This window comes from Peromyscus eremicus, chromosome 3 (genome assembly GCF_949786415.1).
Source record: "Peromyscus eremicus chromosome 3, PerEre_H2_v1, whole genome shotgun sequence".
Lineage (NCBI taxonomy): Eukaryota > Metazoa > Chordata > Mammalia > Rodentia > Cricetidae > Peromyscus > Peromyscus eremicus.
Genome location: NC_081418.1, coordinates 153902445 through 153925240, shown reverse-complemented (window position 1 = coordinate 153925240; position 22796 = coordinate 153902445). Strand labels below are relative to the sequence as shown.

Sequence of the window (22796 nt, the reverse complement as noted above, 5' to 3'; positions counted from 1 at the left end):
ATGGCACAGCCTCCTGGCAGCCACCCGGATAGCCCACACTCAGTGTCCTCTGTCTTCTCCACCTTCCTCTGCTCAGTTCCAGATCCTGGCTGGCATATGGCTGCAACAGATCTCCACCTCTGCCTTCAGTAAGCAGGGCTGGAAATTCTCCCTCATGTCAGCATCTGTGGTCTCTCCTTCCAACACTTCAGCCACCCTGGGCTAACAGACCTGCTTCCACAGGTTCTCACTACATCCTGCCACAAATTCTCACAGCCACACATGGACCTGCTCAGTGCTGCTAGACTGACTTTTCTAGTACAAAAGCCATTAGTAACATGGTTCTGTCCATTACTGTAAAGCTCTCCTTTTCCTGGCACTAAGACACTTCACAGTCTAGACACTGCCTCCTCTTTCTCTCTGTCTTCTTCCTCCTCTTCCCCTCTTTATAGATGGATTTTTCTTGGGAATGCCATCTCACAAGAAATGACACAAAGACTTATTATTAATTATAAAAGTTTGGCCTATAGCTTAGGCTTATCCTACTAGCTCTTATAACTTAAATCAACCCATTTCTATTCATCTGCGTGTTGCCATGTGACTTGTGGTTTTTACCTCTCCTCCTGTGTGTCTTGCTCCCTCTGCATCCTGCTCACGACTCTGCCTTTCTTCTTCCCAGAGCTCTCTCTGTCCAGAAGTCCCAGCTATACCTCCTGCCTAGCTATTGGCCATTTAGCTTTTTATTAAACCAATCACAGTGACATATCTTTATACAGTGTAATCAAATATCTGGCAACACCTCTTCCTCCTTCTCTTCTTTCCTTCTTCCTCCCCTTCTTTACTGTGTTTTCATCCATTTTTCTCTCATTTATGTTTCAAATCCCAGTTCCAAGTGTGTTCCTCACTGTTCACATGCTGGACTCTGTATTCACAGTAGTGAGAGAGTGTTCTGTTGAAATCCCAAACCCCCATGAGCCATAGCACTCTACCCCATCTCGGAGGCCCAGCCCCAATACTAGGATTCATGAACTCTTTTCCAGTCTCACTCAGCAGGATAAACATGGGTGCTCCTGAGTGGCTGTCATCACAGCATGCTCAGTGGTATCTGTTTGCCTCTGCTTGATGGCACACACCCTCATACTGTAGAAAGCATGTGAACCCCCTAGTCAGGTAGACACTACCTCTACAGTCCCATGCCCTGATGATGTAACCTTGGCCAGGGTTCTTGCCCTGAGCTGTTCTTTGCTTCTCTGGGATAAGGAGAGTCCATGACCATGCTTTAAAGATATGGTAGCTGTCATCAAGATCTTGTCTACAAACCCCCCTACTACTGTACAAAGATGAGACTCAACTCTCTGTGAAGCTAACTGTTCTTTAAGAGAGATAGACATACATATTAACCATTTTTTTGCTTCCATATTATGTCTGGGGTTCACTCATCAGTATTTGTTAATGAATGACTAGGTAGTAAATCAGCCCCAAATCTACGTTGTCTCTACACTTCCATGGCTTGTCAGCTCTGCAAGGAAGGTAAAGGCAGCGCAGTGGTGAGTTGATTTGTACTTCATATCAAAATCCTAGATGCAAGCAGGGAGGTAGCTCAGTAAAGTGCTTGCCGCACAAGTCGAAGACCTGAGCTCAGATGTCCAGCTCCCCGTGGAAAGCTGGGCACAACAATATGAGCCTGCAATCCTTAGGAGGCGGGGCAGGAATATTGGGGCTGCTGGCCATCCAGTTAGTCTCAAGCAAAGTAGAGAAGTGGTTGAGAAAATACTTGACATCCACCTCTGGCCCCACGTGCATGTGTACACATGTGCATGTATGCAGCACATGAGTACACAGACAAAACCCAGGTCTACTAGGTTCCAAATTTTGCCATGAACTGGGTATTGTCGTGGTGGCATAACATTCCTGTGGAATACAGGTGATGGATCCCAAGGCTCGGGGTGATGCTATATCAACCAGTCTATATTGATTTTCTGGAAGCTTCACACTTTTTCAAAAGAATGAAGGCTCATTTGGTAAGCTTTGAGTAAATCTGGACAAAATTTTTATGTTATAATAAATAGAATATCATAAAGTAAAGCAGATTTGAAATAAAATTGAAACTTTGAAAAACGTGGGCTAGAGATCTACAGTACAGGTGGTTGAGCATTTGCCCACCATATGTGAAGGCCCAAGTTTGATCCCTTTTACCAAAGAAAATAATGTAAACTGGGGACTAGAGAGGTGTCTCAGCACTGAAGAGCACACCCTGAGCTCAGAGAGGACATGACTTTGGTTCCCAGCATCCATGTGGGTGGCTTCCAAGCACCTGCAACTCCAGCTCTGGGCATCTCATGTCCTCTTCTGGTCTTTGTGGGCATCTGCACACATGTATACACACACACAAGTAAATAAACAGAATGGAGAGGCCTGGATGACAGGTCAGTTCCCCTGGTAAAGAGGAGTCATGCCGTGGTGATGTTACCAGAAACTCATGACAGAAAATAGGAGTCACTCTTGATTTCTCTTACTCCCCAAATCTAAATAGATATCATGATGGCTCAGGTTTTCATTCTACTTCAATCCCTCCTTTGTTTATTCAGTTTAGTTGAATTCCTGTGGTTTTCTGGGTGTTGTGTAGGTGGCACTCACAATCCAACCAGACAGTAAAGTGAAGGTGAAGGGCAAACTGATGTATGTTTATAGCAAAGGGTTACAGGCACAGGGCTCAGCCATCTGGTTGTGTCTGTGGGAGCTGGTGGTGCCAAGGGCTGTGCTGGGTCTTGGAGAAGAAGTACCTGCAAGGTGGAAGAGAGTACATCTGGAGGCAGAGTTTTCCCAGAACAAGAGGATTTGGAGGGTGAGAGAAAGGTCCACACAGAGGTCAGCACAGGAGCCTGAGGATGGCTCCACGTGCCTGTCCATGGGACATCCTTATTTCTATCAGAGGTGGAAAGGGGGCCAAAGAAACAACTTTTCAGTGAGCTAAGTTGGACAAGCTTAGGAACTAGCCCTGTGGAGTTCTCTAGAAGGCCACTAGATATGGAAATTAAACTTGGGAGCAAAGGTCAGTCTTGGCGGAATGATGCAGGAACCACCAGTGTGATGATGGTTACCCTTGGGAATGCCACACCCCAGAGAGCAGGAACCTGTGACCATGAAGACAAATGACCCCAGTCATACATTCTCTATTGTCCTGGCTCCTTGCCCTCTCCACCAGTCCTTTCTACTGTCCCCAAGTTCTGTCCCAAGAACTATTTCAAGTATAGATCTGAACCCGCTGTCTCCACCCAGAGGTCCGAAGCACAAAGGGAAAATGCCATAGATTTGAGTTTAAAGCTCTCTGGGTTTTTTTGTTTGTTTGTTTGTTTTTTGTTTTTTTGTTTTTTTGAGATAGGGTTTCTCTGTGTAGCTTTGCGCCTTTCCTGGATCTCGCTCTGTAGACCAGGCTGGCCTTGAACTCACAAAGATCCGCCTGCCTCTGCCTCCCGAGTGCTGGGATTAAAGGCATGCGCCGCCGCCGCCGCCGCCGCCGCCGCCGCCGCCGCCGCCGCCGCCACCACCACCCTGCTGCTCTCTGGGTTTTTAATGCACACCCCATTTGCTGCTTTGAGCACCACACTAGAGGAGTGACTTCCACACCAGCCTGCCCCGCCCTTACCCTGTCTCTAGCTTTGCCATGGTGACTCCTTTGCCCATGTGAACCTGTAGAGTCAGGAGTGGTTTTATTCAGTGCTGACTGATTCTTCCCCTAACTGCAGGAGCTAACTTGAATCATTCTGGATCTACTCCTTGGTGTGTATAAACTTCATATTGGATGGTAGGGTATTTAGACAGCTTTGTAGTCATCAGCAGAAATAGGTGGCCTTTACCTCTTTTTCATTTGCTGATGCCATCTTCTAAGAGTCTGTAAAGCTGTGCCTCCTGGATGCTTTTTATCATCTTGTCCCCCGTCATGCTCCCTTGGCCACATGAGCTGCTTCAGAACAGAGTTACCTGTTTCCACTACCATCTAACAGATTAGGTGATGATGGAATCAGTACTTTAATACTCTGTTACTTTGCAAACGGGAGGGGGGAATTTAGTTCTGGGGGAGTTTGATACTCTTCTTTTTAATTAATAGCTCTATTGTGATGTAATTCACACACCTTAAAACTCACCCACTTAAGGTCTACAGTGCAGCACCTTTAACATATTCAGAATTGTGTACAGAACTTTAGGATCCATTTTAGGACTGCCTCTGGCCTTTTATTAATTCAATCAGATTGAAAAATCAAAATTAGCCATCATGCTATGCAATACCATGCATTAGTGCTTCAAGCCTTTCTATTGAAAAGAATGTTCCATCAGATGCTGAGACCATGTCTTCTTTATGCTCATCACTGATGGGCATTTGGGTTTTTTCAACTTTGAAGTAGCAGGGACTGTGCTGTGGTAAACATCCTTGAGCAGGTTTTTGTGTATACACAGATTTTCATTCCTCCTTGTACACCTGGGCATGATCTCCTGAGTCATGCTGTGACTGTGTGGGATCTTTAGAAATGGCCCATTTTACAAAGTTGCTGCGCTATTTTACATTTCTTTTACTAGCATGAGGGTCCAGGATTCTCACATGCTCCCCACGTTGTCAGTGTCTGCTTTCAATCTTAGTGGAAGTATGTTTTACTACTGAATACTCTTAACTCATCCAATCTCTGTTTTATTAGATGTCAACCATGTGTCAGACACTGGAATAAACTATGAGGGCCACGGTGAAGAGCAGAGGCAGAGATATCTGTAGTTGGAAACACATGATGAGTAATAATATCAGGCCAGGCTTGGTAGCGCATGCCTATAATCCCCACAATCAGGAAACATGCGTTAAGATCATACAACTGAAGCCAGCCTTTTTACATAGCAAGTTCCAAGCCAGAAAGAGCTAAATAGTGAGACACTGTCTCAAAAACAAAAACAAAAAAAATAAAATAAAACAAGACAAGAAAGTAGTAAATGTGTGTGTGCCGATCCCTGGGGGAGCACATCTCTTCCTTCAGTGCTGGCCTGCAGCAGGCTCTCCCTGGCAGGCATGGCTACTCTATTACCTCGGAGCTGAGATCCAGCATAATTTAACAACTTGGACACTGCTGTTGTTAGTCTGGTAGAAAGTGGTGAAGAGCACAGGAAAGGAGGGGATGGTGACAGGGTGGTCCAGAGTGCCAGGAAACAGGAGGGATTATCTGTGTGCTGGACACTGTGTCACCTTAAGTCACCTGCCAGTCGGAAACATTCATGAATAAGTTAGCCAAGGACACCCCAGAGAAAGAGTTCTGTGGCCAGAGGAAGCGCCTGGCCACGGCCCCTGATGAAGCAATCTGTCTGTGGAATAGCAAAGAAGCCAGCATGGCTGCCTAGGCACCAACAGGGGGAGGTGAAGGGGTAAGGTCAGAGCAGCAGTGGGGCCAGGCCACATGGGAGTTAGCACATAAATGTTGCATGAGACACATGCAGGCTAAATAATTATTCACTGTGTTTAATTTTCATCTCTGTAAATGAACACCTGGTATACTCTTCAAGGAGGAGGGCTCATAGTTCAGAAAATACAGAAGACACACCTCATGGCAGGCAAGACATGCGTGGAGACCATGTCCTGCCTGTGTCGGGGGTGGGGTGCATTCGCTCTCATCTTGGTAGAGGAGGAAGCAGAAAACAGATAATGCTGGCACTCAGCTGCCTTCTTCCCTTGTGGTCCTTTTTGCCTGGCCTGTGGGATGCTGTCTCCCACGTTCAGGGGAGGTTTTCCATATCAGTTAGCCCTCTCTGGAAACAGCCTCATGGACACGACCAACGGTATGCCCCAGGCATTGCTTAATCCAATCAAAATCTTTGGAGCTGGAGAGAGAGTTCAATGCCCAGAGTTTCAAGCATGAGACCTGAGTTCGGAACTCAGCACCCACACGGAAAGCCTGGCCCAGGTGCACACAGGCTTGTTGTCCCCAGCCTCATGGAGACAGAGACATGGGCATCTTTGAGGGTTGCTGGCTGTCAGTTTGTCCCCTGTTTCAATATGAGAACCTGTCTCAAGTGAACATGTCAGAGAGGGACAGAGTAGGAGTCCTAAACCCCACCCCACACATTATCATACACCATCTATATGGAATTCAGTTGTCACTAGACATCTATATTTTAGCATCTATATTTTATCTAATTTTTATGTAAGCCCTTCTTACAGGCCATTGTGAGGGACTACTGCGAGGGACAGAGCCAAGGAGAGTCTCCACATTGTTCAGGTTTTCCAAGAGTCACTCTAGCTTCTGCTGAGAGTGAGGGGCACAGGTGGACACACGCAGGTCTGGGCAGCTAGTGAGATGATCCATACGTCAGGGAAGGCAATAGCCCAGACCACAGCATCAGCAGAGGAGGAGTTCAACACAGACAGATGTGGATATGTACAGAAGGGAGAAATAGAGGTATTTCAGTGTGGATTGGCTATGGCATGTGAGAGGCAGAGAAAGTCAAGGTTGACTCCTGGGCTTATGACTTGGACGACAACACTGGACTGGTCACTGGGTAAAGAGAAGGAGGCTGTGGAGGAAGGGCACTGGAGCTCACCTCAGACGCACTGAACTGATACCTGGTCAAGTGCAATGAGGTACAATCACCAGATGGCTATATTTTATAGCATTTTCATTAAAAAAAAATCCGATAACATGATTTAAAAAGTCAACCCGGAACTGGGGACAGATATTTTAAAATGTATTTGTTTTGTAACATGTTTAAAGGTTCTTCTTGCCTGAGTGGCCTTTGAAATGTGCTCAGGGAAGGAGTAGCCAGGATTGGAATTCAGGTTCCTGGTGTCTTCTCTGATATCTGAACAGCAAAGATGAACTCAACCCTGACATCCTGCTTCCCACACCAATAAGACTTGTTTTTCCATAGATGTTTCTCTTCATCTCCATTCACTTTCTTCATAAGCTCCTCACTTCAAGAGAAAAATTTGACACTCAGATCCTTCCCATAATTCCTCCAGGAGCTGGAATCACTTTTTTAATTAGTGATTGATGGTGAGGGCCCAGCCCATTGTGGGTGGTGCCATCCCTGGGCTGGTGGTCCTGGGTTCTATAAGAAAGCAGGCTGAGCAAGCCATGGGGAGTAATCCAGTAAGCAGCATCCTCCATGGTCTCTGTGCCAGCTTGATCCAGGTTCCTGTCCTGTTCGAGTTCCTGCCCTGACTTCCTTCAGTGATGGTCTATGATGTGGAATGGTGAGCCAAACAAACCCTTCCCTTCCCAGTTTGCGTTTAATCTCAGTGTTTCACCAAAGCAGTAGGGTTACTAAGTAGGACATAAATTGGCACCAGGACAGTGGCATATTGCTGTGACAGACCTGACTATGTGTTTTGGGGAGGATTGTGGAAAGACTTTAGAACTTTGGACTAGAAAAGCCATTGTGTGTTGAGAGCTCAGGTGGGCTGTTCTGTAGGAGCTTGGAAGATAAGAATGTTGAAGTCAATGTAGATGATGGAAGCCTGGCTTGTGAAGTTTCTGAGGGAAGTTTAAAGACCATCAGAGCCATTTGTTATTTTGATTTAAGATGCTGTGGCACTGGCCAGCTGGGCTGAGGAGTAGTTGTGATTGACAAGAGACCAGCATCACTGAAGGGGAACCTTTGCTTTGCTGGGCCACTGATGCTGGTCAGGCACGGCTGAGAAAACAGCAGTGATGGAGGGGAGACCAGCATCACTGAGGTGAAATCTGGGAAGTATTTCCTGAGAGCACACAAAGCTGTGTTCCAGAGGCGGCCAAGGCTGTACTTAGTGGTGTAAGAGTCACCCAGGTGGCACTGGTTTTAAAGGCAGGAAGGGTCACGGAGAGCAGCTGAGGCCTGGCACTGTGAGGCCATTGGTGAAGGTACAGTCTCAGCAGCAGTGGGAGCCCCAGAATTGAAGGGGTCAGGCAGAGAAGTTGAGGCTTGGCACCATGAGGAGAGCCTAGGAGAGGCTATTGGTGAAAGTGCAGCCCAGTTTCAGTAGAGACCCCAGGAGTTTGGAGATGCCAGTACCATGGGATGACCACCAAAAACAGCAGCAGCAGTGGCGTGGAGCTTGCTCCAGCTTAGAATATGAGCTGTGTGTGCTGCAGAGGGTGGTGCTGGAGAAGTGACCAACCCCCTTGAAGGAGCCCAGAAGATCATGAATGAATCCCAGACATTGGGCATTATTTACACTATGGGAGCTCGGCTTTGCTTTGATCTGATTGTGACTGTGCTCTGGCTCTTCCCTCTTGAAGTAAGAAATTAACTTTTTTATTTTATAGGAGCTCACAGTTTAGAGACTTTTGATTTTAAAAGAGACTGGATTTTTTTTTAAAGAAGCTGAACTTTAAACTGCCTTTGTAAGGCTGTGGGACTTTAAAGTTTGTAAAATGTTTTATGCTGTGATGTTTATATTAATGTGTGGTCTTGGCAATGAACACGAAAGGAAAGGTTGTGACTTTACAGTGGTGTGTTTGTGTGTCAAGCTGACAAGGGCTCATTTGTGCTGCTGCGTAGTTGTATTTCAATTTGACACAAGCTAGAGTCATCCAAGAGGAGGGAACTTCAATTAAGAAAATGTTCCGTAAGATGGGGCTGTAGGCAAGTCTGTAAGACATTTTCTTAATTGGTGACTGATGTTGGAGGGCCCAGCCCATTGTGGGTGGAGCCATGCCTGGGCTGGTGGTCCTGGGTTCTATAAGAAAGCAGGCTGAGCAAGCCACAGGGAGCAAGCCAGTAAGCAGCACCCCTCCATGGCCTTTGCTTCAGCTCCTGCCTCCAGGTTCCTGCCCTGCTTGAGTCCCTGTCCTGACTTCTTTCGTTGATGGCTATGATGTGGATGTGTAAGCCAAATGAACCCTTCCTCCCCAGCTTGCTTTTGGTCATGGTGTTTCATCACAGTAGTAGTGACCCTAACTAGGACACCTGAGAATTGAAGTGGCCGACCCAGCCCCAGCTTCCCTGAGTATTGTGGACTAGGGGCCTTGAGGAGAGTCCTTGCTGCTGCACAGTGCCCAGGGACTGTCTCTGCTCAAAGGCTTTGCTGGTTGAAGTGACTCTGAAGGCAAGACTTGGTTGCTTTCCTTTAACCCAAGGCCTTGATAGGAAGGAATCGTTTCTTTTTCCTGCCATTATTAGCCAGTGTTCCTTTTCTTGGTTAATTTCTTTCAGAAATCTTCATGTGTGCATGTGTGTATGATGTGTGTATATGTGCCTGTGTTCATGTGTGCATGTGTGTATGTGTGCCTGTGTTCATGTGTGCATGTGTGTATGATGTGTGTATGTGTGTGCCTATGTTCATGTGTGCCTGTGTGCATGTGTGCCTGTGTATACATGTGCCTGTGTATATGTGTGTATGTGTATATGTGTGTATGTGTGCCTATGTTCATGTGTGCTTGTGTGTATGTGTGCCTGTGTGCTTGTGTGTATGTGTGTATGTGCACAGCCTGTGTGAGGGCCACAGTACATACATGTGGAGATCAGAGAACAATTTTGGAGTCATGTCTACCTTCCACCTTGTTTTGAGGTGGGGTCTGTCTAGTGTTTCTGGTGCCTGCAAGCTTCCAGGCAATTCTCCTGTCTCTGCTTCCCTTCAGGCAGTAGGCGTGTTAGGATTACAGGTGGGTTCTACTGAATTAGACCTTATGTGGGCTCCAATAATCAAATGCAGATCACCTGGCTTCTGTGGCAAATGCTTTTCCTATTGAGCTGCATTTCTTTTTCTTGAACAATTATCATTGTCTCTTTCCCTTATACTTCTGCTCTGGTTGAATTTGACAGTTTTGATATGACTAAATATAAGATTACCTGTAGCTCTTCCCTTTGTAATAGAACTGCATATTCCCAAGGATCATGGGAGGAGAATAAACATTAGTTGGGAATGGGTCTATCAACCACAGCCTCTTTATCTAAGCTTTCATACATTGTTTTTAATTATGGCAGTATTTTAAAGTGGCACACTCTTCCAAAAAGCAGCTTGTTGTTGATTTTCAATAATGGTCATATTTTATTTTCATGCTAAGGAGTCCTGACTGAAGGGAAATTGCATACAGAGTGTGTCCTGTGTTTTGCAGGCCTGGAGAGGGACAAGTTTGACAACAAGACGGTCTCCTTCGAGGAGCACATTAAGTCAGAGCACAACATGTGGCATTACTTGTACTTCATCGTCCTGGTGAAGGTGAAGGACCCGACGGAGTACACAGGGCCTGAGAGCTACGTGGCTCAGATGATCACGGTGAGTGAGGCTGCCTCAGCTAGTCCTGATTCTCCAACTGTGATCATATCACAGCCCAGAGGCCTTCAATGTCCATCTCTCCCCTGCCCTCCTCTTAGGTGACAGATGTTCTAGCTCTAGCTTTTTGTGAGCCTTTAAATAGGCTTGTCAATCACTGGAGGATTTCCACATTGCTGACATCGTGGTTGTTGTCTAGTCAAATCTATGTCTCCAGTGTACAGGTAGCATCCTCTCGGGGATTATCTGTGCAGTGTAGAGCTTCCCATCGATGTCACTAACCTCTGACCCCTAAACCCTGACCCCAGACCTCCAGTCCTCACTGGACCTCTCAGTTCCCACATCTGGAAGTGTCATATTGTCACACGTAGACAGAAGAGTCAGGCTTCAAAAGATTCTTGAATTTCCAAAATCAATAATTTGCAAAGTCTTGTGTTTGGGAACACAGGTGCTCTAGGGGAGCCTGTGGGGGAACACAGCTGACCCTTCTGCTCAGTCCTAAGAGGTGTTTGGTCAGCACCTGTGGGAGAGTGAGGTAAAGAGAGTGAGGTAAGGAGAGGGTCTCTAGACCTGACCCTGAAGGAGTAGGTCACCTACTTAGATAAATAAAGACACAGTACTGCCACAGCCTGCCCATGCATCCATCCACCCAACCTTCGTCCACCCATGCATCTAAAATCTATCCATCACCTATTTATATCCATCCATTCAACCATCTACATATCTATCTTTCCACCAATCCTCTATCTATATGTCTGTCTGTCTACCTACCTATGTACCTATCATTCCACCTATTGATACATCCATCTGTCTGTCTGTCCATCTATCTGGGCATTGGCTTGTTAAAACTAGGTTGACACGGTGTTGACTTGCCTGCCTGTCATTAGCTGAGCATCTCCAGAAGGCTGTGCACAGAGCTTTTATACCTTGGCATCTTCCAGGCATTTTCACTCCTGGCTTCTGGTTATGACTGCTTTCTCTGCATTCTTCCTTTGACGTGGACAGAATCTACTATTTTGTCCATTTCCCCACATTTAGCTTTCTCTCTTCTCCCTTTTCTGAATATGGGGGAAAGATAATGAGTCTCCTGAGGGACTCTCAGAGCTGTAGTCACACGTTCTGAATGGTGTTTGTGGGAAACATTTCCTATCTGCTCATTGTGAGAAGAACATCTCAGATGCAGAACTCACATATGTGACCTCACGGCTGTGCTCCATCAGAGTTTGAGTCAGTTTAGTAACTTTGTGTTTATTTGCACCTGTTAAGTCTTCTGTATGAAATATTTCTGAGAATACAGTGCAAAGAATGGCATGCCCCTCTTCTGTGGAACTCAGTTGTGGGAGCACAGACAACTGAAAGTGAGTATGCCAGGTTTGCCCAGTCATATGATAAGAATCTATAAAGGCTGAAAGTCAGAGCGGCGTCCGATGTGGAAGGGGGTGTTGGGGGTGCCTGTGTGCTGGAGAATAATACGCAAGGCAGGACTTGTGCATTGGGGTTTGTCTGCTGGATCAGAGTGAGTTCCTGTGGGGGACAGCCAAACACAGGCTGGAAATGAGTCACTCAGACCCTCAGAGGTGTTGGTTAGCTCTCACCATCAGTGTGACAAACATCTGACAGGACTCGAAGGAAGAAAGGTATGTGTGTGTGCATACATGCATGTGTGCATGCATGCCTGTGGTGGGGGGTCATAGGTATCCATGCAATCACCTGCGTATGTGGAAGCCAGATGCTGACATCAGGTATATCTATCTGTGTCACTTTCTACCTTATATTTGTTCTGAGACCGTCTCTCATCAAATCTAGATGTGGTGGTTTGAATTAGAGTGGTCCCATAGGCTCATATGTTTGAACACTTGATCTACAATCGGTGGAACTGTTTGAGAAGGATTAGGAGGTGTGGCATTGTTGGAGGAGGTGTGTCATTGTGGGTGGGCTTAGGAAGTTTCAGAAGCTCAAGCGATGCCATTTAGCTCTCTCTGCCTTGCACTTGTGGATCAATATGTGAGCTCTCGGCTACTGCTCCAGCACCATGCCTTCCTGCTTCCATGCTCTCTGCCACGATGGCCATGGACTCCAACCCTCTGGAACCATAAGCCCAGTAAACCCTTTCTTCTGTAGGTTGCCTTGGTCACGGTGCCTTATTATAGCAGCAGAAAAATAACTGTGACACTGGAATTCACCATTTCAGGGAGACTAGCTGGTCAGTGAGCTCCAAGGATCCAGTTCTCTCCAGCACACCCCTACCCCAGCACTGGAGCTGCAGGTGCACATGCTGCCACACTAAGGATCCAAACCTGAGTCCTCTTTTTGCAAACAGCAAGCACTTTGCCTACTGAGATGTCGCCTAGCACTGAAAGACTCATTCTGCTCCTGGTTCCACAGGTTCAGTCCACAACCACCTGGCTCTGCATTTGGGGCCCAGTGCAAGGCAAGGTATCACTGGAGTGGGAGACTGCTCACCTAATGGCCAACAAGAAGCAGAGCTGCCCCCAACGTGGTGGATAGGAAGGAGAGTGGAACAGGAACGGGAAGGGGCAAGGGCAAGATGGAGACCCTAGGGATACACCTTCTCCCAGTGAGGCCTCACCTTCCAGTAGTCTCATTAGATAGCAAGTCCATCAGTGGATTAATCCACTCACTGGGTCAGAGCCCTGGTGGTCTAATTGTCTCTAGAAAGGTCCACATCTTCACAGTCATACCCACATGTGCCCTCTTGGTCTCTTGGGTGCTTATCCAATCAAATTGACAATCGAGGTCAGTCACACACTCAGGGCCTCCTTAGTTGCTCGTTTTCACTGCTCATAGTGGACTCACTAGTAGGAAGTTCTGAGAGATGGCAGAAAAGCCAGTTGAGATTTTGAGTAATACATGTTGGCATATGCATGTGGTTTCACTAGCAACAGAGATCCACTGATGGTCACTGCTAAGAGAGCGATGTGGCCTAGGGTAGTATCAGGAGGTGGGGTGCAGGGGAGAGGGAGGAGGGATAGACACAGCTGGCACAAGAGCCTAGGCGTGCAGAGAAAGGTGGCGTGTCCGTGGAACAGGTCCTGTGTTAGGAGAAGGTGTCTGGGAAGAGACCAGAGTCTGAAGTGAGACTGGGGTTGAGGATCGTGAGTTTTTCAGGACAGTGAAATGGATGGAACCTCAGCTCTGCTGCAGGGTCGTGGGGATTGTGAGTCCTGGCCTGTCTCTTACCCTCACCTAAAGTGGAGAAGCCGCTGCGTTCTCCCCCACAGACAGGAGTGTGTATGCTCAGGGACATGGCAGTACTGCTTGGCACAGTGCCCGGACCGTTGTTGATAATCTTGTCGCTCTGTAGTCCAGGTTGTCCTGGAACCCACGATCCTCTTGCCTCCATCTTCCTAATGTTGGGATTCTAGGTCTGTGCAGCCACCATTCCCGGCAAGTGTGGGGACTTCAGGAGTTCTCACTGTGACAGGCCACGTAGGGTGGCCGTCAAAGCCCACAGGCTAGCAAGATGAGCGAAGCGAGGTAACGTGGAGAGAGGGAGAGAGGCCAAGGCACAGCCGGAAATCTGCTTAGGAAACTGAAGGCAGACACAACAGATGAGTAAGACAAGAAGGCGGAAGGCTCAGTGTTAATGGCCACAAGAAGCCACGAAGAAGAGGAGGGTGCGAGCTGTGGGTTCCGTGAGATGGAACGTGCAGCCGTTCCGAGCAGCATTTTATGAGGCAGAGCCCTTTCCCAGGAGAGAGAGAAGCCCACAGGTTTAGGCTGACCTGAAAAGTCTCATTCTTGACCTAGCTCTATGACTCTAGGGAACAAGTTTCTTCCCTGGATTTTAATAGACAGAAGAGGAGGGGCGTATTAGCTCAAGTCTGATGCACATAAGATAGTTCATGTGGAAGATGCTGATTTTGGACAACTGAAAGCCTGTATGTTACACACCCAACTCAAACTTGGTTAGTTCAGGCTTTGTGGGGTTATAGCCCTGTGATCTGACCCTCCCACAGAGAGATTTTAGCACATACAATTTCACATTCAAACCACAATTGGCTCATATCATAGCACTTCTAGGGGTTAGGATCAGAAAGTATGTTTGTGTTTCTGTGCCCAACCAGTGACAGAAATCTATCCAAAATGTTGATGAAAACTCATCTGCTTTGTCCCTTCCTAACTCTAGAAACATGCTTCTTAATAAACAGTGCATGGGCATTTGAGTCGGCCCAAAGCAGGTACTTCTGGGAAATAGTTAGGGAAGGTGTTGGGAGCTCAAGGTTACATGTGCATGTTTTCTCCTGGCAAGCAGACCTTTGTCTGTGAGCAGAGGATTGGCATTTCACACTAGCATTCACTGGGAACAGAGAATGAGAAGGGAAAGGATGGAGCATCCAGGAAAGTCAGGGGAGCAAAGCGGAATTCAGCAAGCTAGGTGAACGTGGAGGAACTCCTGGCCTTTCCTGGTAACAGCCTTTGAGCACCACAATGCCTGTTTGCTTTTTCTGTTACCCCAAGAATGAGGAGCAGCAAACAGAACAGAGATCATTTGAGAAAGTGTGCAAGGCTTTTAGCTGCCCCCCAACAACTAGGGGACATTTCCAGGCACCCAGTATCATCTGCAGAGATGCATTAGGAAGCTTTGGTGATATTTGCACTTAATTTGACAAAGGGCCCAGACCAAACCAGAGCTGCACGTAAGAGGAGGTCCCTGTGTATTCAGGGATGGCTGTCTCTCGGTGCCCTTATGGCACCAGCTGTCCTTAGGACCCCTTACTACCTGTCCTGTGACCATGGCTTTTAGGGGCCACCCTGATAGCATATCACACTTCTAAGTTCCTCTGTTCGTTCAACTCTTAAGTAACAGCTTTAATCTCTGCAGTGTTGGTCAAGACACTTTAATTCATATTTCTGGTAGCATAATAGTCTATTTTAACACACACACACACACACACACACACACACACACACACACTGTAAGTTCATTGGAGGCTGTAGCAGGATATGTGGTGACTCTTTGCTCTGCACATGACCTGGGCAGTTGATATCTGAAATCGGTATTAGGAGCAATTTGGTAGACATAGGTTATTCCCAGTATGCTGGCAACTATGCGAACAGTTTGATGTATACAGCTAAATACGGTGTCAGCACTTCCTTCAGGAAACTTAACAACACAGTTACTGAATAAATAATTAAAAAATTAAAACAAAAAGTGAATGAATGAATGAATAATTTCCTTTTAGCCCTCTGGTAGCTGGACATAATTTATAGAATCATGCCAAAGTAGCCACTCTAAGAGGCTGAAATTGGAATTTCTCATCAGGAAAGCACTCTTTCCTTTCTTTAGAACCAGAAGGTGGAGATGCAGCACAGGATGATGTCACCCACACTAGCAGACCACTGTTTTCATTTAATGTGGCCTGTGCCTGGCATGCTGCAGCCCAGCAACCCCATCCCACACACACCTCAGGAGGATGCCTTACTCTCTTGACCAAGGAGCCTGGAAGAGAATGGGTGGGACTTCTGGTTTGTCTCAGCCTCAAAAATGGATCCTGCTGTGATGCTATCTGCTGGGACCCCAGAAAGAGACTTGATTAGTTTCTCACTGCTGTGATAAGTACCTAGAGAGCAGCTCAAGAGAGGGAGGGATTGTTTTGGCTCATTGTTCACGGGTATAGTTATCATGGGCGGCATGTGGCAGAGATGTGAGGCCACTTACTCTCCTTGTGGTGGAGGAGGGGAGGCAGGGGAAGGTGAATGCAAGCACCTGGCTGCTGGCCACCTCTCTTTTTATTCAGTCTGGGACCTCCAGCCTGTGAGGTGGTGACTCTCAAACTCAGGGTGGCTCTTCCTTCCTCAGATAAATCTCTCTGGAAATACCCTCATAGGCACTCCCAGAGTGTCTTCTAGGAGATTCTACATCCAGTCAAGTTGAACATGAAGATGCTCCATCACAAGTAGCATCATCTTTCTCACGAGACATAAAGCTAATCACTCACCGCTGTAGCCACACAAGAAGTACAAAGGACCAATTCCACTTTCCAGTGTTGATTTCTGAGTCTACAACTTGAAATGGGTCTTGTTAGTTAAACCGTATTTGTGAGCAATAACCGGCAAGGGATGTTTGGGTTCATGGAAGACATCAAATTGTCTGAGATTTACATGTAGCTTACTTTCTCCAGTGCCATTTTCCAACTGGATCTTTGCATTATTATGTGTTATAATTATGAAATTACATGTTCTGATTCCATTCTTTCTAATCTACACCGATTATATGTAATTGGAGCTAATGAAGCCAATTTTGTAACTGCTTCATTTTTTAACTAAAACCTATTTTAAAGATTTGGGGGCTTACTAAGACACGTTTTAAAATGTTTCTGTGGCAAGGCAAGCCAAGGGGTCTTTGTAGTTCAAAACACACATTTAAGTCAGTGCACACACACGGGCAGCCTCCACCTTTGTTCCCCACATTGTAAGTGGAGACGTGTGTCTTCAGCTTTGGAAGGGTCTGTTTAAGTTCCTGCCTGGGGCTACGTTGCCAGTGCGGAAGCTACGCAGTACACTGTTACTATTTTCTACTTAGTGTTCCTATAGAAAGTCCGTGAATTGCTGCCTTTTAACGTGTATGTTCATCCCTGTATGGTCCTAACATGCATGTTCATCCCTATATGATCCTTTTAACATGTGTTCATCCCTGTATGATCCTCTTAACATGCATATTCATCCCTGTATGATACTTTAACATGCATGTTCATCCCTGTATGATAACTTTAACATGCATGTTCATCTCTGTGTCATCCTCTTAATATGCATGTTCATCCCTGTATGATACTTTAACATGCATGTTCATCCCTGTATGATGCCCTTTTGCTGTTGTCGTAAAACAGAAATTGAGTGTATAGCAGTGTGGCTACCTCCCGCTGTGTGGACCCCTCACCTCAAACTCTGTACTCCAATGTAGACATGAGGATAAAGGGATCTAAGCTATGGAAGTGGGCTGCAGGGGTAGTGGGGGTAAGATGGGTGGGGGTGGGGAATCAGGGGCAAGGCCCTGGGGTACAAATAGATCAGAAGCAGCAGGTGCTGGAGTCCAGGAAAGAAGCTCACAGAAGTGGGGCAGTGGCACACGCTGTCCCTTTCTCTCAAATACTCCCATTGACAAACATGTATAGTGGGTCCATCAGACACACAACAGAAGCAGGTGGATGGAAGTGGAACCCCAGAGGCCTCCACTGCCCAGGCATTCGTGGTGGGGAACGCCTTTGAGTCAGGCTCAGAGAAAGTGGGAGAGGGACGTTTGTAGAGCTTGAGGCAGAGGGTAACTGGACAACAGAGTATTCTGTGCTATTTCAGCATCCCGTAGTCCTGTCTCGAAAGTTAAACAAGATCTGCATATGAGCAAAGCCCCCTTGAGAAATTGCAGTCTAGATCCAATAAAATAATACACTAAAGATATCACAGAGGCAGATGACCTTGAGTCTTTATCAAGGCTGCACAGCAACCAAGAGGGTCCTGATAGCACTACCCCCATCATACATCTAAGGAGGCCAGAGCTTAGAGATGACTTGTCCAATCAGCTCAGGGAGTCCAAGGGGTGCTGCGTCCATAGTGCAGCACACACAGAGCCGCCAGTACAAGTCTTGGTCCCTGTAGAACACAGAAGCCCTGCTTCCTCTGCGAGCAGACCAGCTCAGCTGTCCCTGGCCCACCCAGCAACACACAGGGTTCTACACAGAGGAGCAATCTTAAGAATTCAGTCCACAGGGCAGGGAGTAGACCTGGCTGGGAGACAGGAAGTCAGATGACAGCCCTGCAGTGGCCGGGAAGCCGGAGAGGAATTCTAATAGGAAGAGAGGACTGTGGCTGCTAAGGGAGGGTCCCAACAAGGACAGAAGCATCATGACTACAGTCGTCACAGTGCAGGCCGTCTCTGTTAATTTGACAAGGGTTTTCTGGGTGGCAGTCTGCACCAGACCATGATAAACACAAGAAAAAAAAATTTTGCACCCTCCCAGGATCTATTCTGCAGATTCACAGTCTAGCAAGAGGTAGGACAGATTTGCCAACAGCCAGCAAGAACTTAAAACAAGTCACGTGAGTCACTGTTCCCCCAGGATGGAGTTCCCCCTGGACCCCCACACAGGCTGGCCCCAGCCTTAGCAGGTTCATTTTGCCTACCTGTTGTCGTAGCCAGCGACACTTCAGCCATCTTGACCTTTTGGGGTTTGTTTCTTTGTTTAGAAACCACTGCCTTTGCCTGGCCAGAGCCTTGGCACTTGTGTGCGGTCTGCTGGCCTTCGTAATACGAAATCTAAATGATCTTATAATAAGAACTCGGGGCCAGATATTGGGGTGAATGCTGAAAGATCAGAGAGACAAAGGAACAAGCCACAGCCACGTCTCACCTCGACAACTCCACGAATCCTCTGACGGAATGCCTCTGAGTCCTCAGCCGAAAGGCTACCTCTGCCGAAAGGGGTCCAGCCGAAAAAGGGCTTCAGCCATAAAGGGCTTTAGTTCCTGTCTCCTCGTGCCTTATGTACCTTTCTCTGCCCAGCTATTTCACTTCCTTCCTAGTGCAGGGATTAAAGGTGTGTGCCACCACTGCCTGGCTCTGTTTCTCTCCTAGACTAAATCAATCTCATGTAGTCCAGGGTAGCTTTGAACTCACAGAGATCCAGATGGCTCTCTGCCTCCTGAGTGCTAGGATTAAAGGTGTGTGCCACCACTGCCTGGCCTCTCTGTCTAATCTAGTGGTTTGTTCTGTCCTCTGATCTAGCAAGTTTTATTAGGGTACACAGTATATCACCACAGGCCGTCATGTTCCCCAGCCTTTCATGTCGCCATTATTGCCTGTCACCCTCCATCCCGCTGCTTCCTTCCCTTTGTCCTTACTGCTCTCTCTCTCCTGCCCATCACTGTCTGTCTGTCTGTCTCTCTGGTTTTTCAGACAAGGGCTTACTCAATAGCACAGGCTGCTCCCAAGCTTACAATCCTCCTGCCCCAGCAGGCCAGGATTACAGGTGTAAGCCTCGGGAATGGGCTCCATCCTTCAGCATTTCTGTTAAAGCCGTGTATTTTTGCATTTACTGGGTTCATTGTTCTTCACTGTTACAACACACCCCACTGGTACATGCACATAGATGGTGGTGTGCTCTGTGTGTTCCTAGCCGAGAACTCGTGCACAGGAGACACTTGCACAGATTTACTGAACAAAATAGGACAGGAGTGGAGAGGACGGAGCAGTGACATCTGAGCAGGAGACACTGACAGAAGTGACTGTGAATGAAGTTGAGCCTTAGAAAAGGGAGGATTTTGACAGAAGGGACAGAGGGGAATGTTGTCCAGGCAGGATATGTACTGGAAGGGAGGGAGGGTCCACAGAAGTGTGTCTAAACTTGCAGGGTTACACACTATCTTATTAGCTCACTTAAATTATTATTATCTCTGTCACATGAGAACTGAGGCTCCTTCAAGGTGTTCAGTGAATGAAGACTTGAAGCAGAGTCCAAAGCACCATCCCCCCCAAGGCCAGTGTCTGTGACTTAGCTCTGGTAAAACTTAACTAAGGTCAAATACACATAAATATTAAAGGAAAGGGGGGGTGATGTCAGAAGACGAGACAGCCTTTGTGGGGGACATCTGATTCTCCTGTTTTCAGGAATAGAGATTCTTAGTGTCTAGCTTACGGTCATGGAAGTACCATCAAAAATGCCTTGAAAATGTAGTTTTCCATGTCTGAAAGACATATTCACTCAGCAAATGCAGGTAAGCGCTTGCTGTGTTCCAGGCCCCAGGCTGGACCCAGGGACTCAGAACAGAGACCAGTGCTTCCCTTTCCCTCGGAACTGAACTCGAAGGAAGGAAGAAAGGGAGACAGGAAGTAAATAAAAAAGCAGTCACAGCCCTACCCCAGGCAACACTGCAGAGCAGGGTGGGGCCTGCAGCAAAGCTCAGAACCTAGGAGGGAGACTCTAACAGGTGAGACTGGAACTGGGGGAGGAGCCACACGTGTGCGGAAAGGAGTGAGGATAAAGAGGTCAGGTGACTAACTGGGACCCGGAAGCCAGAGAGCAAAGGGACTGGTGAGCTTGGAGTCTCTATTCTATCCCGAAAGCTCAGAGAGGCCCTTCAGAGCTCACAAACCAGAGGCAGGGTTGAGATTTGCATGTGAGAAAGCACAGTGTGAGGCAAAAAGATGGGTAAAGGTGCTTGCTGCCAAACCTGAAGACCTGAGTTCAATTCCCCAGACCCACACCATGGAAAGGGAGGGAGAGAGAGAGAATAAATGCAATTTTAAAAGAAAGCATATCCATGACCTCTAAAAAATGACAAGATAGCTTGGAAATAAAAGAAAAATCTAGAAAGATTCATTCCCCAGCAGCAAGACTCAGAGCACACGTTGAGGAAGCGGCATGGGAATGAAGAGTTAATGGGGCCTTGCTGACCACGGAGTGTCGTTTACTTTTCTAGTATGTGCAGTTGTGGGTGTTGAACAAGAGAGAGTGGAGTACAAGACCTGCGGGGCTGGTGGTGAGGAGATGTGATCACCTCAGGCTGGCTGGCTTCCTGTCCGAGGGCACAGGGCCTAAGGAGAAACTTGAGGACGTGAGTCTGGGGTCCAAATGGGAACTCAAAAACGAAGTGTTACGGTTTGTATGGGAAATGTCCCTCTTAGACCCATGGATCTGGGCACTTGGTTCCGCCCCGGTGAAGCTGTTTGGAGGGTCGCACAAGCCCCTGGAGGTGAGCCTTGATGGAGGAAGTGGGTCCTTGGGGCCTGGAGGTTCTTAGCCGAGTACTGCTTCTTGTCTGCTCTCTGCTTCCTGTTCTTCTTAGACGTGAGGAGTCCCAGACTCAGGGAGCTGTGCCACGGCCCTGCCTCCACCATGAAACTCTGAGCCACACTGAATCCTTCCTGCCAGGCATTTGACCACAGCTTTGGGGAAAGTATAATGTATGTACAATCCATGGAGATGACATTTTAGCCTTTTTCCTCCAGTAGGATTTCCAAGGAGCGTGAACAGTGGCTGCTGTGTAGTAGGTACAACGAAGGTTCTTTAGCTGGGAGAGATGCTCAGCAGTTGGGAGCACTTGCTGCTCTTGCAGAGAACCCAGGTTCTATTCCAGCACCCCCATGGGGGCTCACAGAAGCCCATAACGTTAGTTTTGTGGGAGCCTCTGTGGACATCAGGAACACATTCAGTTAACATATATACATGCAGGCAAGCACTGATACACATAAAATAAAAATAAATAATAAATAAGCCAAAATAGTCATTAACTGATGATAAAGTCATATGTCACTTAAGTGTACTTGGTGATTGAAGTCACAGGCTCCCTTGGAGATTGTGTGGAGTGAGTGATGAAGGGAACACTAGCCCTTCAGAAGGACACAGTGATAACAGTGAGTTGAATGTGATTATGCTGTGTCTACTTTATTCAACAAAATGTAGAACTAGAGAGAGAAAACTTTCTCTGAAAGAGTTTAACTTTCATCGGCCAGTGAAACACGTCTGACTGGTCAGTAGACACCTTGTGACCCAAGATGATAAGATTTTCTGTGACATTAAGCTGCAGCCCCAGATGTTTAGAGCCAATGACCTGGATTTGTTGAGCATATAGACCCCCAGTCATTTATTTTCAGCTTACAGAGGATGTTCACATCTCTCATTCTCATCACCCCAGAGAAAAGCTTTCTCCCTGCTGTGCCAAAGAAAATTCTCATTTCCCAGTTCTGGTCATTACTGTAAGGTCTTGTTGAATTCTCGGTTGGCTTTCTGGAATAATAACATCCACATTGTTAGGACTGATACATTTTACTCAGAAATGCTGGCTTTCTTCCAGAGAGTAACAGATGCCGTCAAAATGTGAGTTGTGGGAATGAAAACGATGTACGGTAAAGACACAGGACCCTAGCTAATGGCTTTTAATAGGCCAGACCAGCCAGAGCCACATTACAAGCAATTAGTTAAGACAGCGGTTATTCTGCAAACACTGCTTGCCTTGGGTAAGGCTATCAGGCAAACTCATTTCTGTAGGGTTTTTGAACTAATTCTATCTTTTTAAAAATCTTGGAAACATAAATGCTGAATTTTACAAAAGTGATTCAGCACTTGTACTTCAGAGATCAGCCATTTACTATTACATTGATACTTATTGAGATTTAGAGATGAGGGTGTTGTGAAATCACAGCATCTGAGAGAAGTGACCTCAGCTTTCGGGCTGTTTCCTCACCTCTGAGTGATGAGGCTCTCCTTTCCTGAGACCCTGTGTGGATTTACACAGACCCCCGTGCCAGCTGAGGTGAATGGTTTTGGATGTGGTACAAGTGCTTCTGTCTTCCACTCCCACCGGAAAATTCGGTTTAATTCAAGTCACATGGCGAGGTTTAAATACTGCTTTGCATATACAAAGTATTCTTAAGCCATTTAATGTTCAGGCACTCCGCTCTGAGGAATGTACTTCTCATGTAAGTAAGTAATGCTCAGCTTCCCTGTGTTTATTAAATACGGAACCTGTGTCTCTGCTGCTATAACCCTGGCAGTAGGTCAGAGTTGACAAGAAAGGGGGAATGTGTCATAGGAGTTCATGTTTGAGCAGAAGGGAGACCCTAAACACCAGCGTT

General features: G+C 46.9%; 1 protein-coding gene across 1 annotated transcript in view; it reads left to right on the top strand.

Annotated features, from left to right (window-relative positions):
* Positions 1-22796, top strand: part of Itpr2 (inositol 1,4,5-trisphosphate receptor type 2) — a 429229-nt gene that overhangs the window by 380859 nt on the left and 25574 nt on the right. The window contains exon 55 of the mRNA XM_059256359.1: positions 10047-10207. Coding sequence (XP_059112342.1) covers positions 10047-10207 — 161 coding nt within the window. The remainder of the gene's footprint in view (positions 1-10046; positions 10208-22796) is intronic.